A 16,565-nucleotide genomic window follows, 5' to 3' on the forward strand; every position below is an offset into this window, starting at 1 on the left:
AACCAAAACTAAGGACAATATAATTATTGATTTCTTTAAATGCCTCTTCGTGAGTATTATCTAAAGAAATATTAAAATAACTTTTATAGTAAACAGGTGGACAATAATACATGTTATTGAACTGGTAACGAAAAGACAAACATGCAATTGTATAAAACACAAACGCAATCTACCCTGCGGTGACGTAGTTTCCGACTCTTGCGAAAGAGGCCATTCATTCATCCTGAGTCTGTCATTGGTCAGTTGAATCAGGAAGTATGCGTGCCTGTCCGTCAGTTAAAAACATCCTATTAAAAATAGCCAGTTGCAAAAATAATAAACCCTTTAAAAAGGTTTTTAAAAAAACTAAAATTATTTACATTTTTTAGCAAATTATTAAACGCGTAGAGAGGAAATAAGCTAGTCAGTATAAATTGCTTTAAAATAGTCCGTCGTAAGTACATTATGTAAATGTAAAAGTTTACGATATCCATTTTTTTTTAGTTTATATAAACTATATTACTGAAACAATAAATGATTTAACAACGGGATGTGTAGTTTGTTCTTTGCTTCCGCCGTGTCTTTTGTATGGCGCATGCTTGCGTGAACTTTACCCTGTCCGTGTGGATCTGACAGAGCACCAAACCGGATTTATAACTTGTGAATATGCATCACTTTTAGAGCATTTTAGTATTTTACAACTGAATTATTTACAATAATCGCGTGTTGGGCGCTATATTAAACTGCTGCTGTCAAAATGGAAACTTTTATCAGCTTTACTAACCAAAGTCAAGGAAGGGATCGCATATTCAGGTGTGTTTCACAGTTTCATCCCTTAAAACAACATCGGATTCAAATGATTCCCTTTAAACCTTTGTTTAAAATGTTTTTCTTTTAGGGCGACCCAGTATGCATGTGCTTTGGCGAAATACCTACTGAGAAATGAAGCGAAAAGAAATGAGCTGGTGAAAAAGCTGCAGTCTTTGGAGTCGAATATGAGCTCTGGTCGAAAACGTGTGTATGAACACTCAAAAAACAAAGCAACGATGTACCTTAAGAAAACCAACCATGATTTTAATACAGTAACCAGGTTTAAATGTAGTATTTGTAGAAATAACCATAACCACAACTGCAGTTTAACAAAGATATTTGTAGTAAAACTATGGCAATGACAATCAACCCACCCAAAAACATGGTTACTATACCTGTATTATAATAAAAGAAATTCACTTATTTGCCTAAATGTTCTTTCCCCCAAATATATTGTAATATGCCTCTATTTTTGTAAAAAATAAGGAATTTAATTTTGTTCTTCTCTAGTACTCAGGCTCGGGAACACTGTGAACTCCGTCCATGCGGTCGAAAGCGCTCTTCATATTTCTGACCCCGTGCTGCGCCTGTGCCTCACTTTTGCTAACCTCAACCGTGCCCTCTACTTCATCTGCGACAACCTACTTTGGGCCAGAAGTATTGGACTCATACGAGACATCAACAAGGAGCGCTGGAGTCTGAATGCCTCTCGCTTCTATTTTCTCTCCTTGATCATGAATCTCACCAGAGATGTCTATGCCATCACTCAGCTTATGGCGCAGACGTCTCGGGATAGACACTACCAGCACAAAGTCAACCAGCATCTCAACGAAAGCCCAGATGTGGCATGTGTCGTTGTGCCTCAGCTTGATGCTTTCCTCTTTCTGCTGATCGAGAGCCTCAAAAGTCACCCATCTGTGGCTCTCGATACACTAAAAAACGTTTGCGATCTTTTCATTCCTCTTGACAGGCTTGGTATTTTCCAGACAAATGCGGGGGTGGTCGGTTTCTGTGGTCTTATTTCTTCAGTTTTAGGCATACTGTCTGTTCTGAGGCCCAACCTTAAAATCAAGCCATGATTTAGGGAATTTGTTTTCTAATTTATGTTTCAGAGTAACATGACTAACATATAGCATTTCAATGCGTGAGCGGCTGGATTAAGACTTCTGTTCACAAACACACACTGTTGTGAAGGGATCAACTTAAATTTTGCTCAAATTTAGATATCAGGATAGTACATGTTACTTTGAATTCATGTAAGGGATATTTGATATTTTGCAGCGTGCACATGTGACCCGTGCTGCATACACTTTCATTAAATAGAGTGCCTTGATGTATCTGTCATTGAATTTGGATCATACAAGACCAAGAGAAATAATAAACCTGTCATTTGCACATTTTAAATATTTTAATATAGAAAATATCACTGGAATAAGAATAAATTGAAAGAACAGGGTAGATTAACATATTTTGCAAATGTAATGTATTTACAGACATCTCTTCAGGTAACAGGTGTTGCACTGTGAGCAGATGCTGAACTTTCTTAAACATTTGCTTAACATTTAGGTGTAGAGCCATCTGTGGAATATTCTACCTCGACCCGCTAGATCCCGTATTTGTTTACAGAGCTATATTACAGAATAACAAAGGTGATACTTTTCTTACTTTAGGGGTCAGATTTTGTCATCCAATGATTTTTAACTTTGGTTTCTCATTACAAAAGACTACTTTGCTTTATAGTTTTGTTTATCTGCCCAAACTGCTCTAAGCTTAAACTGTGAACTGAAATAAAGAACATTTTATGCACCGTTTAAAACGTTTTAGTGTTTTTTTCTAGAGTCTATTTTCACTTTCCTATCAATAAAATATCAGCTTTTTAATTCGACATGGGGGCAAAAAGCATACAGTAAGATTTAATGCGTTTGGATACATAACATTGATACAGAATAATTCAACAGCCAGATCTATTTGTTATGTCTATTTTCTTATAATTGTGATAGGATTTATACTTAAATGCCTCACCCATTCATATTCAGCGATAGAAACAAAAAGCCCTATATTGTTGAATTAAACAAGTCTATGGACGCAACTGCATTAGTTAATACAGCCATTTTGGTATTAGTAATGTAAAAAGTACTCTTACATCTAACAAATTGGACAGAGGTCAAACATAAAATCAACGATAAAAAAAATGAAATTGCAATTTTTGTTCCTGCAAACTAAATGAGATGGGTATCACTTTAACCCATATTATCATAATGGTAACACCGGCTTTATATAAATTACACTGTAAGACCTGGTACACAATGTGGTAAACACACAAAGCTGAGTAGGATAAGAATAAAAAAGGCAGGAGACATATTCATTGTGTTAAATTAATTCGGTCCAGTTTATTTAAGGCATCTACATCAATACATGAAGTCGCCCCATAAAAGAATAAAACAAACTGTTAACAATATAAAAAGCAATGCTATTTTGGCAAATCTATCAGTTTTCCAGCCAGATTACAAATCAGGATCAAGGATTAGAGGAACTAACACTGTAGTGACATAAATAACAGATCAGCAGTCTCCACAAGAGAAATGTCAAAGCGCAAAAGTGACAAAAATACTTCCATAATGTACATGAGGCTACGCGCACAGTCAGCCGATGGATAGGAATTACATGGACACGGGGACTTTGGAAAGGCTTCGTTTTTAGAAAGTTTGGTGTTTGTGTTGGGTCATCATAGTTCAACATAAAACCACTGAGACAGTCCATGTATCCAACGAGTACTACATTTAGGGATATCAGACATACTGTATATGTCATTCACATGACCCGAACAAATATTAAGGGTTCAAAGAAATCCTGAAGTTGCCTTCAAAGCTTATTAGAACTTCAAAATGTAACTAATAGCGCCATGTCAATAAATCAAACACGTAAAATATCCTCCGACACGTAATGAATATGTTCTTTCATTAATTAATACATTTTTCTCTTAAAAAAAAAAAACTAAAGGAAAAAATGACAAATAAACTAAATGTGCTTTAAAACATGATTGTTTCTGCTGTTTAGTGTCCGAATAACAACAACAACAACATTAATAATAGAGAATAATAAAACAAGAATAAATTATCACCATCATCATTTTTAAGACACAGTGTGCTGTAGTGGTTTGAGCACTGGGCAAAATTATTATGAGAATATGACCACTGTTGTACATTTGTCACAATAGATTAGGTCTTATTATTTCATTTTGATGGTTCAAGCTCCTTTCATTTCACGAGTGGTTTAAGATTTCTAGATTAAATTTGGATTTACACAGCTACACAGAAAAGAAGAAGGCTGACAGATTGACTGGTGCTGTTTAGGTTGGACATTTAAACCATCATTCACATGGACGTTCATAAGACAAATTGCATCCTTGCACTGTACAGAGTTTGGCAGGATTATCCCAGAGTCTAGAAAATCCCAGGCTTCCCTTATTCTATCCAGTGATTAAACCCTCTATTATAGAAGTCAAGATCTTACAATTTTACAAATATACATTCAGTACAATATCAAAATAGAAACTGTGCTTAAGCTCTTGCCGACAGACAGCAAACACAGTAAAGATAATCATTTCTCAGTGTCCAGGCTTCATGATTGTACCATAAAAGCAGCCCCGAAGGTCAGATCTCAGGGCCAAAGTTAGAAGGGACAGTTGGATGGAATGGAAAAATATTTTGGCTTAAGTTGTGTCTCGTGTCTAACCAAACTCCTTTCAATGCAACACTTTTGTACGAACACAAAGAAAGAAAAAAGAGAGAAGAACTTTAAAGGGCTTAAGTCACTAGTTGAAGGTCTTGGCCTTTCATAGAAAGTTGGGGCTTGGTTTCTCAATCTCCACACCATCACCCACAGTTTGTGCAGTGAAGTGGAAATGCCCGTTTCATGCTCAAGGTACCACAACCGGTCCTGGTTTGTTTCCACTGAGGAGTCTTTTGGTCCGTGTGACCAGACAGGGCAGGAGGACAGAAGAATGCATGGTTCTATGAAGGTGCCTGCGTGTGGTCATAGTCCAGAATCAGACCTTTGATGTGTGACAGTTTTTGATGGAGATACTCGCAGCGCTTTTTCTCTTCCCGGTAACCTGGGAACTTCTGTAGAGACAAAAAAGTTAACACACAGTTATTTAAAAGAACAAACCCTGCATACTGATTCAATGTTTTTGTTCACTATAGCAGTGAACATACAGAGATTTAAAAAATAAAATTAAGGTCCATGCACATACAGTCCGAAATTTATCTGAATTGTTTAAAAAAGCCTCTCAAAATGCGTGAAAATATCGGAGGCAGTGTGTAAATGTGATTAACACAACATGTGGTCGTATTTATTTTTTAATGTGCAGAAAATTCGGACGCAAATTTCGGACTCAATGTGCAATGGCTTTACTCACAAATCTGTATACATACAGAGAAAGATATTTGGAAGAAAGCTTGTAACCAAAAAGATCTGGGGCACAAATACCTACCATAATATGAAGAAAAACTACTATGGTAGTCCTTGGTGTACCCCACCTGTTTGGTTTCCAACATTTTTCTAAATATCTTCTTTTGTGTTCAAGAGAACAAAGAAATGTATACAGGTTTGTGAGTAAATAATGACATTTTTGGGTGAACTGTCCCTTTAAAGTTGGACAACTGCATTTACAAAGTAACCTAGTTTCAGTAAAACTCTGACATCTGCTGGATGGGAGGATTGCTAAAGCTGATCTTTCCTGAAAATCTAAAAATGTACATTCAAGTAAAGATCACAAGTAAGGAAGTAAAAGTGATGTTTTACCCATTCCTAGTTAAAACGTCACCTAATGCGAAATGAACCGATCAATACGATGCACATTTTTTCACACAAAATAACATCAAGGTTTTCTTACCTTCTTATACTTCCTATACTTCTCCATGATTTGCTCTTCCATAACCTAACGTAAACAAAATAAAAGACATTAAACTAGGACAAGCGAGAAAAACACAAATCACAGCATTACATAATGTGTTGCATAACATTTGCCAAGCCATTATCCTGCAAATCACTCACACATTTCCATAAATAACTCTTAAAAAAAAAAAAAAATGATGTCACACAAAAGCGTTTATTGTGGCTTTTAACGTACTTTATATTCCTGTGTCCCAGGTGAAAGCGTCTTTATCTTAGAACCCAGCTGAACAAACATCTGAGTAACTTTTCCTATGCGCTCATGAAGGTCTATGTACTCGTCATATTCCGCACAGAAATCCTCAGAGTATCTCTGTCGCTGCCCGGAGTCCATAATAGTGTTGTATTTCCTAAAGGAAAAAGTTTTAGTCAACTAATGGTGTTAAAAAACCTGGTCACGTGTTAAAATACCTTAAAAAAACAGTAGATGGCACTAAAGATCACAATACATTTTTATCATTCTTTTTCTTGTTGATGTTCTGCCCCATTGCAGCGTTTTTATAAAAGTATCAGTGCTATGCGTGTGCTTTGTATATTACATACAATTGTTTAATCGTAACAAAATTATGGTAGGGGTAAATAACTTGAAATACTCTGCTAAAGCCCAGAGCATCAAAATAAATCAAAAATGAAAACATATCCGTTTTCACTCACAATAAATAGTCGGGCAGATCCTCCGGTGAGGCACGGGTGACAGGTGTGTTGGGCCTCTGGTGCTCTACACGTGAACAAACAAGAATGGAAAGGGTTTATTTAATCATGCTATGCAAATGTATCAAAAGGCCATGCTGCACAGGTCGATGGAGTCATTTATCAAATTCTGAGATAAGAAATGCAGATTGCAGACGTCAAGATGGAGCGGCGGGTTAAATCGGGCCCCACGCGTCTTCCAGAGGGTCACCCAGCTGTTAGCGAGTTAATCATCCACCATGGCACTGGGAAGGGCTCAGACAGCCTCACCCGCCTGCGTCTGTTCACTTGCGCACGGCACAGGAACATTTCCTGAATTGCTTGGCGAGCCCTAACCTGTCCTGCCATCATTTCTCTTGAAATGAAAGTGTCTCTCAGAAGCCACTTCTGTTTCAGCGAGATGATGACTTTCATAAACACATTGACGGAGCAGAGACAGGGCGTTTTCTTTCAATTCCAGTACTTTTATGAGTAACACAGAATGTTTTGTTCGTGTAATGATTATCTTTGTGTGACATAACATGTACGCTGTCAAACAACAACTACATAGGCTTTGCCTGGTAAATGCCCTATAGTAACACACGTAGCATAAACATTGATCATGTGCGCAATATTTGCTTTTTATAAAAACACTTTTTGTGAAATAAATACACGATCATTAATGATAATCTAAACCATTACTCACCATTCATATTTTCCTGGTTCTGCTTTAAATCTGGGCTGGTCTCAACCCACTCCGGTTTTAAACGTTCCCTTTCCTTTTCTTTATGCTTCTTGGACTTCTTCTTTTTGTGCTGGCTGTTAGCTAGATGCTGGTCAGTGCAGATTTCTGATTCAGTTCTGATTTGTGGGCGTTTGGGGCTGGGGGGTGACTGCTGTGTTGATTCCGATCGCTCTTGTTTGGGGACGCTGTTAGACTCGAAGAGTTTATGCCGCTGGTAAAGGCCATTCGGGCTCTGCTGAGCATTATTGGTACCTCTCCCAAACTCGGATTTGCTTTGCAAACTTGCGTGTCCGTGGGCGGAGGAGCTACGGCCTGTTGAGGTGCTAAGATGTCCATTTGAAGGAGACTGCAAGGGCATGTTCTGGTCTAATATTCGTTGTTTTTTTGGCGTCTGACTTTCAGGATGGTCGGAAGGCACTGGGCGTTTCTGGGAATAAGAACGAATTTTAGATACTTTGCAGACAGAAAACAGCACGTGGAACATCTGAACGAGGCGAGCGATAGCGGGGACCAGCGGTTTAATAGGCTCCAGCAAACAACAGCGACTGAAGGGCCTCCAGCATTTCCATAAATAAAAAGCAGACGGCGCCAAACATAATCGTCTCCACAAGGGAGAGAAAAGGAAAGGGAGGATTCCTTTCACACTCATCTCAGGTAATCAATCAAAAACTCAATGACAAACCTGTTTAAGTGCAGACAAGAACCTGGTAGTCTGGGAACTATTTCAGAGATGATAAAGCGTGCAAAACAGTGCAGTAGAGCATTTTGCAACATTAAAGTAGCAGTTCATCTAAATATTTTTTTTATCTTGTACTGATTTCTTCTGTACAATGCAAAGATATAAGGCAGTATGTTAGAACAACGTCTTTAACGTGATGACATAACATCAGAAAGCTACTTGGGCATTATAATTGATCTAAATTATTTATGCTAGCTTTTAAAAGCATTTTATGAATAATCTTCCTGGCTAAAGGTTTAAAAATGCACCACAACTACCGACGGCATCCATGCCTACACTTCTGGTTGGCAACTGGTAATTGTTGAAATAAATTAAAGCTGCGGCAAAGATTGTGAGTTATTAATGATCAATTGTTTTGGGTTACAAAAGCTTCAAATTTACACCAAATTTTATCCAAAGTCATATGGATAACTTTTATGATACTATTGTGTAATTTAATGACAAAATGCTCATTTTTGAGTGAACGATTCCATCAAAATTAGCCAGACTGGGGAAAAGTCACACTTCTTTTTATAGGTGCATATTTACCATGGAGAGATTCTTGACAGGGCTGAGCTGGGATGGAGAATCCCCTGAGGTTTTGTGGAATGAATGGTTGGACTGGAAGCTTTTCAACTGGCTACCGCTGCTGCTGAGAGGCTGGAGTTTTCTGGAATCAGAAAATGAAACCTTGTCAACATGTCATTCCATTCATACTTGCCATCAGGAAAACTTTTGCTGTAAAAAGACGATGAACTGTGCCAAGTGGAGATAAAATTTCCAGTTGCAGAAAGCTATAAAAAGCTACGCTTACAGGAAATGAAGGAACTAAACAGGAAGACATGTAAATCTCAGGATCAAGGGCTTGGATTTGCGCGGCTGTGGGTCGGGCTGTTCCCGAACGCAGTGCAAAAACAACAAAACTCACACCTGTGCTAATACGCAGATTCGGTCGCTCAGAATGCCAGGGCTTGTTAGCCTAGTTTAGCATTTCCGGGCAACTGACGGCATCGGTAGCGAATCTGGCAAAGACCAGCCATGAAAACAATAGTGCCAGCTACATTCTCGCTCTCCTGGAACTTTCCTCTGGCAATCTGCTTCCTCCAGCTCTTTCCTCTCATAGAGCTGCAGTCTCATTACAAGAAGAGTGCTCCTCAACCCACTATGCAAAATAAACGAATAAAAGAAGCAGCACTGCATTAAAGTTTCAGCAAGTGATCTATGTTGTGCAAGTGGTGTTTTTACATTCCGTGTATTGCAACAGTAACTCGAGCTGTCCCAGTAAAAGATTTTAGAGTCTAATTGGCAGTAAACGTTAAAATTGAAAGATCGAGGTAGAAGGCAGAGTAGACAAGCAGCGTGGCAAACCTCCCAAAAACACAGCTGCCAAACTCATATTCGGCAGTATATTTGAAGTTTATTCCTCTTTTGTTCCGGGACTGAACCTTGCTCATCTTTCAGTATAATTCCACTCAACACCAAAGCGTGGTGAAACGCATGACTTCTTGCTCAGACAGGTCTATTAACCACATTATGTGTTGATAAAACACACACTCGATAAGGCCTCAAAACACATCGCTGAGGCAGGAAGTCTCAAAGCCTGGATAGCAAAACACTGACTATCAAGGGTCGGTGACTGTTTTGCAAAGGAAGTTGGGTAATAACACTGTTGTGAAAGCTTAAGAAGTTACTAAACAATGTAAACCGAGTGAGAAATAAGATGCACGATTATTTTTTCTAAAAAAACACTTTTATCATCCCAGTTAGTTTTAAACACAACTTCAAAGGCAACAACTTGTCAGCTCCCAAGCATCAAGTACTTCCTAGTTTCATTAGAAATATCATGCATCAAACTAAAACATTAATAGATAAGTGACAAATAAAGAAAGAACAAGCACCTTGCTAACACTCTTTGAATGAGCTGTCGCTCTTCCTCCACATAGCCGGGCCAATCCCTCCTCACATGTCTGTAGAAATCATCCTTCAGAGTAAAGCTGTGATCTTTGGGATTGAGTTTAGCCACCTGAAAGGAAATGGACGGTAGAATTATTTGATTTTTTCCTAATGAGGTCTCGGTTCACAAATGCACTTAAGAGAAAATATTTCAAGAAGGAACGACTGTTCAAAAGGGAAGAAATGTAGTCAGCATTTTTTTTTAAGAAACATAGCACTTTACAATCTTATGAGACAGAAGACCAATGCATGATGGGCCATTCTTAAACACATCCAGTGGAAAATAATTCAATTCAGGCCTCATAAATCTAAAACAAAGTAGCACAGGCAGTTCTGTACAGCACTCCTACAAATGGGATAGAAACACCACAACCATCCCTCTGTCAAAACACGATCCAATCTCCAAAAATCATTCAGACGGCTATTGATGGTACCGTGACCTCAACTTGTGAATGCGCTGGGACTTTCTATCCTGCTGGCAAAGTACAGATCTAACCATTACAAAACACCAGAAGAAGCTTTTCACAGTCTTGGAGTTTGACTTGAAAGGTTAGGTGTGAGCTTTAAAGAAAACTTCTCTGGAAGGTAGATGTTCAGGAGCAGAAATGATCTCTACTGCATTAGTTTGAAGAGATGCTGATTGAAGCAGCAGCTTTGGATGCAAACAAGAGAAAATTCTCTGAACCACGAAATGAGACCTGAGCTACGCTGCAAAGTCTGATGATTCTGGCATCCAACTTTGGAGCTGGTACAGGTTCCACTTCTGATCAACTAGATATGAAAACCTATTGATTCAAACTAAATATTGACATTTGTCTCTTGAAGCTGAATGTAAGCAGTTTGTTTTTTAAGCTAAAGCATGTTTTGGGTGTGAGTATGCTTGTAAGTTACCTCCTCTAGCACAGCGCTCAAGTCGACCTTGTCCTTGGGACTGGCTTTCTCTCTCTCCAGCCAGAGCAGTAGTTCAGGTTTGCTGTAGGGCTTTAAGGCCAAAATGTGAATAACACGTTCTTTCAAGGGCCTGTGGGCCACCAAGCTAGGGGCACCATTCCTTTTGTTGCTGGGTGAATGTCTGTTGTCAAAGCTAGATGACAGCCCCTGTTTCTTCTTAATCTTCACACATTTACCTGAGGAAGGATTGAGAAAATTCTTAGGCTGTTAATGTAACATGACAAACACATGTAAAAAATATTTATATATAAAAGCAAAACAATATACAGTCTGGTGTAGGTCAGTGATATATTGAGTTCTTAAATATCTTATTGTTACTTTCATTCATGAATGCCCTCATCTGAAACAATAACAATGTCGTTGAAAAATCATAATAAATACATACATATTATCTGTGTTATAAATATTTTCAAATATTATATATGTTGTAATTGTTTTTTTAAAAAAAGTTAAATTAAGTTCTACATATTTAATAAGTATTCTAAAATATTTTATTCAAATTAAGAAAATATTATGATCAATTACTTTTATTATATTTTGACATTTGACAATTTAAAGAAAATGAGAGTCAAACTTTTTGCATTTCCTACTTTTGGCTTGAAGCATTCCCAAGAGTATTATACAAGCTCACAACCCTGAAAAGCTAAAAGTGACAAAATGCTAACCGACTGCCTGTAAATAAACCGAGTTCTCTGCAAATAACTCAGAACTTCAAGGGCCGCTCAAATCCCCAAGCTCACAAAACAAAACCAAGTCACCCCGGGTGAAATTAGATGCTAGAATAACCGGAGACGTGGCCGTGACAAACGACAATCGCACATACAGTAGTGTAAACAGCAAATGCTTAACCACTTTAAGAAATATGGCTCAAAGTAAACACCGCTGCCCCGTAACACACGAATGACCTGCTCTCCGGATGTGAACTGTGAGTTTAGCGTGCACCGGCAGGCTGCGGAGTACTAAAGAGAGCTGACGGTAAACGTTGCCCTCTCTTGAGCAAACAGCAGGCTGCGGAAACTGAAACAAGTCAAACAGTCTCTTTCCTGCTTTTCTTTTTCCCATCAGTGTGCTAATTCACCTGGAGCCAGCAGGACACAGGAGTGCTAATAGATATCAAGCATGTCTAATCTCATTACAACTTTAAGATGGACTTTAAAGGTTGCAATAGGACAAAGTGAAGCGCAAACGCAAGCTGTCCATACGTTTGTTACATTGTTTGTGCTTGCGTTTAAACTTTGTTATCGACACAAAAATTAGATACACTGTTGTTTTGAGAACTCAAAGAGATTAAATAGGATTAAATGAAAAGTCCTGTTTGGATGCCATTTTACATGTGCAATAGAAAATTGCAATATTGCAAATATAACAAAAAAATACATAATAAAAGTAATAGAAATACCCACATAACAAATGACAAATATGATTGCAGAATGAACCGATGTGGATAGTCCGGTTAATGTTCCAACATATGGAAATAAACTATCGACTTCTAAAGCCATTTTGGCAAGATCCACAAATCAAATCTCTTCGGTTGAAATCTGAAGACAGCTCTTTAAACTATACAATACACTGCCATATCTGCTGCAAGCTGTAAGAGAACAATGAATCTATTTATGAGGAATGTTTGAATATTACCACCCAACAGGCTTCCAGAACAAAAGAATGAGACAAAAAAATAAACAGTATTGTGAACGGAATTCCTATTGACGCCTAAACACGTAGCGCTTTTCACAGAGTGCCAAATTAAACGCTGTCCGTCTGCAGAAGTATTATGATCATTTACCATGTGTTTGGGGGTTACGAACTGTAGAGACGAATGTCAAAAGATTCAAACATCAAAACTGTAATCATCTCACCAAATCGAATTCCCAAAATCAAGTTGTTTTTATTTGACAATGCCAAGTAAGCGCTTGTTTTAATCATGTATTCAAGCTCAAACACGCCAGAAGGTCTTAGATGCCACAGTGCAAATGACTGATGTATTCATAAACTTACAGCACAGCAACCATACGCAGCCAGTTGTGTGTATGAGTACCAACCCTTTTTAGACTGCGAGTTCATGTTTGATGATGTTTGTCCACAAGGCCCATAAGAGTGTGCAGAATTAGACTGACCTTAAAATACCCCCTTTCTCTATAATTAAACACCCACTAAAATACCTGCCATACATTTACAAGACTCTGCCAACTATGAGAGCTATGATGGCAGAGCAGAATTTAGAAGCGTCTTAAAGATAAGCCTGCTATTACATAACCACAAAAATACAGCACCTGACCGCAAGAAGTTTCCCAATTCGACTTCAGACATGGGAACAAAGTTAGAAATTATATTTTTGTTTAAGTCAAACAAACATATCTGCCAGCCACAAAATTCTGCACGGATATGGTTACCCTTCTGTCGCCATGCATATGAAACGGAGAGTGCATTTAAAAAAAACGCATTCGTGATGGGATAAAAAGCCAGACATAATACTGTACCCTGTGTCACATATCCCAATGGCAGTATCTGAATTGTACAGCATCAAATCATCCCCCGGCAATATTCTGCCTTCCTGTAATATCCGTCCATAAATTATACCCCTTTAGCAAGCAGTGCTTCAGCAAATGTGTTTACATCATATAACAAATTGAGATACATACAGGCAAAACGGGATATTGCGTGTTAGGCGGGCTGGAAAGGATTGTTGTCCTCAACAAAAGCAATTCATCCCATTTAATTGCCAGAATAAAACGGATCTCATTTGTAACATCGTACATTCATTCAACATATCAATAATAAATTGAAATTTACTCTTGCACAAAAAAGCTACGGGTTTCTTAGACACAAGAGTACAGAGCAACCAGTGTCCTTCTCTCTACCCATCGCTTTGGGAATGGCAGACTCAGCTTCAGAAAGAAACCCAATGTATAATTCAGTATTTCTGCAGATGAAAACCTAATTGATCCCCAGCCACGGTAATTAAAATCCTGGCCTAAACTTCATCCACGCAGCATGAGACTTGTTAGCGCATAGTTCTGGCAGTCTCAATCAGATTAATGTACATGTCTGTGGCTTCATGTCTGCGGCGTCTGCAAGTGGGGGAAGGAAACCATTCTCACATGAATTACGTGGATCAGACACACAGACTATACACAACAATACACCCTGGTTTATGAACACTGTTAAAGGGATACTTCACCCAAAAGTGAACATCCTGTCATTATTTACTTACTTTTGAGATGTTCCAAATTTGTATAAATTTCTTTGTTCTGATGAACACAGAGAAAGCTATTGGGAAGAATGCTTATAACCAGACAGATTTTGACCCCCATTGACTCCCATAGTAGGAAAAATTACTTTATCTTTTTTGTTTTGTTCTGTTGAACACAAACAAAGACATTTTAAAGAATTTAGGGGACCAAACAGTTCTGGGGCACTTTTGACTACCATAATATTGTTTCCTACTATGGTAGTCAATGGGGGGCAACATCTGTCTGGTTATAAGCATTCTTCGAAATATCTTTCTCTGTGTTCATCCGAACAAAGAAATGTATAAAGATTTGGAACAACTCGAAGGTTGTAAATGATAAGTTAATGATAACAGAATTTTCATCTTTGGGTAAGTATCCTTTTAACAGGATGAGATCCTTGCAGATATTTTTCTTTTGGAGCAGGTACATCTAGGCATAGGGGTGAGCTGGATTCTTACTCGGATGTGTTGAGCCGGGTTTGATCTCAATGGCTGAGCGACTCCAGATGTCCTTTTCCACTTGAGACATGCGCTCGCGGGTCATCTGGTAGGAATCGTCGGTAGCACACACTGTGATTTTGTCCTGAATACTGCCCTGACCTTCCAGATGTTCACTGCCATCTCTGAATATGAGAAGAGAGTAGTCTACTATTAGTAAAGACACAATATAATAATACTTTTACATTTGAGCATTTTTGTATTAAACTGAGACGGGATCATAACACAGATTTGTCCTCTCCTGTAAAAACTGACATGTTTAACATCATGCTCCACGTTGCTCAGCGTCATCTGTGTTACAGCTGGCCTTTTGTCCGTAAAGCAGGCGGAAAGTCGGTGACTAATTTATGACTAATGGCCTTTGCTGGTTTTTGTGGAATTGCTTTGCATCCTCTTTCCCACAAACCTATGCATTGCTATTCTTCTGTAAGACAAGTGGAGTATTGTGGGACTACAAGTGTCCTTTGAGACGGAGGGCGAACAGATCAGTGCTACCCTGATCAAGAGGCTGAAACTTTACAACTGTCCCTGACGCCCAATGCTGTCATGGAAATTGAGTTCAAAGGTCATTGTAAATGTTGATCCAAACAAAGTTAAACTTACACTCTATACTTTCAAGAGAAAGAACAAACATACAAATGCTTTCAGTCCTATTGTTATACTTATGACTGCTCTAAGAAAATCAATCCTTCACGCATAATTAACTAATCAAACTAAGAATTTACATCTTTTACATTTAAAGGGATAGTTCACCCAAAAATGAACATTCTGTCATCATTTACTCACCCTCAGATTTTTCCAGACCTGTTTAAATTTCTTTGTTCTGCTGAACACAAAGGAAGATATTTGGAAGAATGTAAACCAAAGAGATCTTATCCTCCATTGACTCCCGTGGTATTTCTTTTCCCTACTACGGCAGTGAATCATGATTATGAGATCTGTTTGGTTTCTGTCATTCTTTCTTTGTGTTTAGCAGAACAAAGAAATGTAAGCTGGTTTGAAACAACCTGAGGGTGTGTAAATGATGACATAATTTTCTTTTTTGGGTGAATGTTCCCTGAAAACCATCACAAACCTAAAAATAAACACGGGAGTATGTAAAAAAGACATATTAATAGAACACATATACATAAACTACAAATGTAAAATGTATGCTAAATACAAAAATTTACTTGTCTTTTTTAAATCCACATTTTCAATATACATTGGAGGATGTAGATCAGTGTTATTTGAAGTATTTGATTGACATATTAAACAACCAATCCCCAAAAAAGGCATGGTGTTGTATTATTTGAAATGACAACAAAAACTCCTGAAGAAAAATAACTATACTTAAAATACTAACTGTCCACACATAAAAACCTAAGTTAAGGCTATATAATATGAACATTTTAAATGACCCTTACCTAAACTCGTTTCATATATTAAACCAATTAAAATGTAAAAAAGAACAATAATAAAACAAGTTACCCATTAGAATAGAAATATTCCTTAAAAGTCTAATGATTGAAGTCATGTGTTTATTCTTACCCGGAGACATACTGGTGAATACAATCAAAGCTGGCCTGAGGTTTGTCTTTACTGTCACTGGACAGGTAGAATGAGAAGACACGAAATGAATCTGGAGAATCCGTAGAGGGAACAGGAATCTTCACATACTGTTAAATGACAAGAAATAAGAAAACATGTCAGAACTGTAAATATCTTTTTACATATATTTCTATAAAGATACATATATACACACACACACATCTAGTTTTATTAAATGAGAGGCCTGCTAGAAATACACCTGTGTAACAAAAAGCAAGTCAACCGGAGGATTTAAATTACAATCAGCATTTTCATCAGACTACAACCAGGGAAACACAAGGAAACTCTCAGTGTTTGAATATGAAGGATTTTTTTATCAAAGAAGATATCCGTTTTTTATGAGGCAATTCACAAGAAACTCTGAAAAGTCATAAAAACTGAATAAACAGATGCATGCACAACTCAGGGGCATATCTCACCAGAACGCTGTGTTCTGCTTATACGCAAAATGTTAAACGGTTTGTAAA

At 37.8% G+C, this 16,565-nt stretch overlaps 2 protein-coding genes across 2 annotated transcripts in view; one reads left to right on the forward strand and one right to left on the reverse strand.

The window, feature by feature from the left end:
* Positions 1-283: 283 nt before the first annotated feature.
* Positions 284-2,588, forward strand: pex11a (peroxisomal biogenesis factor 11 alpha). Its single transcript, XM_056766288.1, has 3 exons — positions 284-792; positions 878-993; positions 1,300-2,588. The coding sequence occupies exons 1-3, from the start codon at positions 737-739 to the stop codon at positions 1,866-1,868; spliced, it is 741 nt and encodes a 246-aa protein (XP_056622266.1). The 5' UTR covers positions 284-736; the 3' UTR covers positions 1,869-2,588.
* Positions 2,589-3,154: 566 nt separating this feature from the next.
* The window catches only part of LOC130435422 (RNA polymerase II elongation factor ELL2), a 29,278-nt gene continuing 15,867 nt past the window's right edge, over positions 3,155-16,565 (reverse strand). The window contains exons 3-12 of the mRNA XM_056766039.1: positions 16,039-16,166; positions 14,470-14,633; positions 10,722-10,957; positions 9,776-9,900; positions 8,427-8,547; positions 7,121-7,586; positions 6,400-6,463; positions 5,924-6,095; positions 5,687-5,731; positions 3,155-4,913 (exon numbers count right to left, since the gene is read on the reverse strand). Of these exons, the coding sequence (XP_056622017.1) occupies positions 4,803-4,913; positions 5,687-5,731; positions 5,924-6,095; positions 6,400-6,463; positions 7,121-7,586; positions 8,427-8,547; positions 9,776-9,900; positions 10,722-10,957; positions 14,470-14,633; positions 16,039-16,166 (1,632 nt within the window). The 3' untranslated portion in view covers positions 3,155-4,802. The remainder of the gene's footprint in view (positions 4,914-5,686; positions 5,732-5,923; positions 6,096-6,399; positions 6,464-7,120; positions 7,587-8,426; positions 8,548-9,775; positions 9,901-10,721; positions 10,958-14,469; positions 14,634-16,038; positions 16,167-16,565) is intronic.

This window comes from Triplophysa dalaica, chromosome 14 (assembly GCF_015846415.1).
Source record: "Triplophysa dalaica isolate WHDGS20190420 chromosome 14, ASM1584641v1, whole genome shotgun sequence".
Lineage (NCBI taxonomy): Eukaryota > Metazoa > Chordata > Actinopteri > Cypriniformes > Nemacheilidae > Triplophysa > Triplophysa dalaica.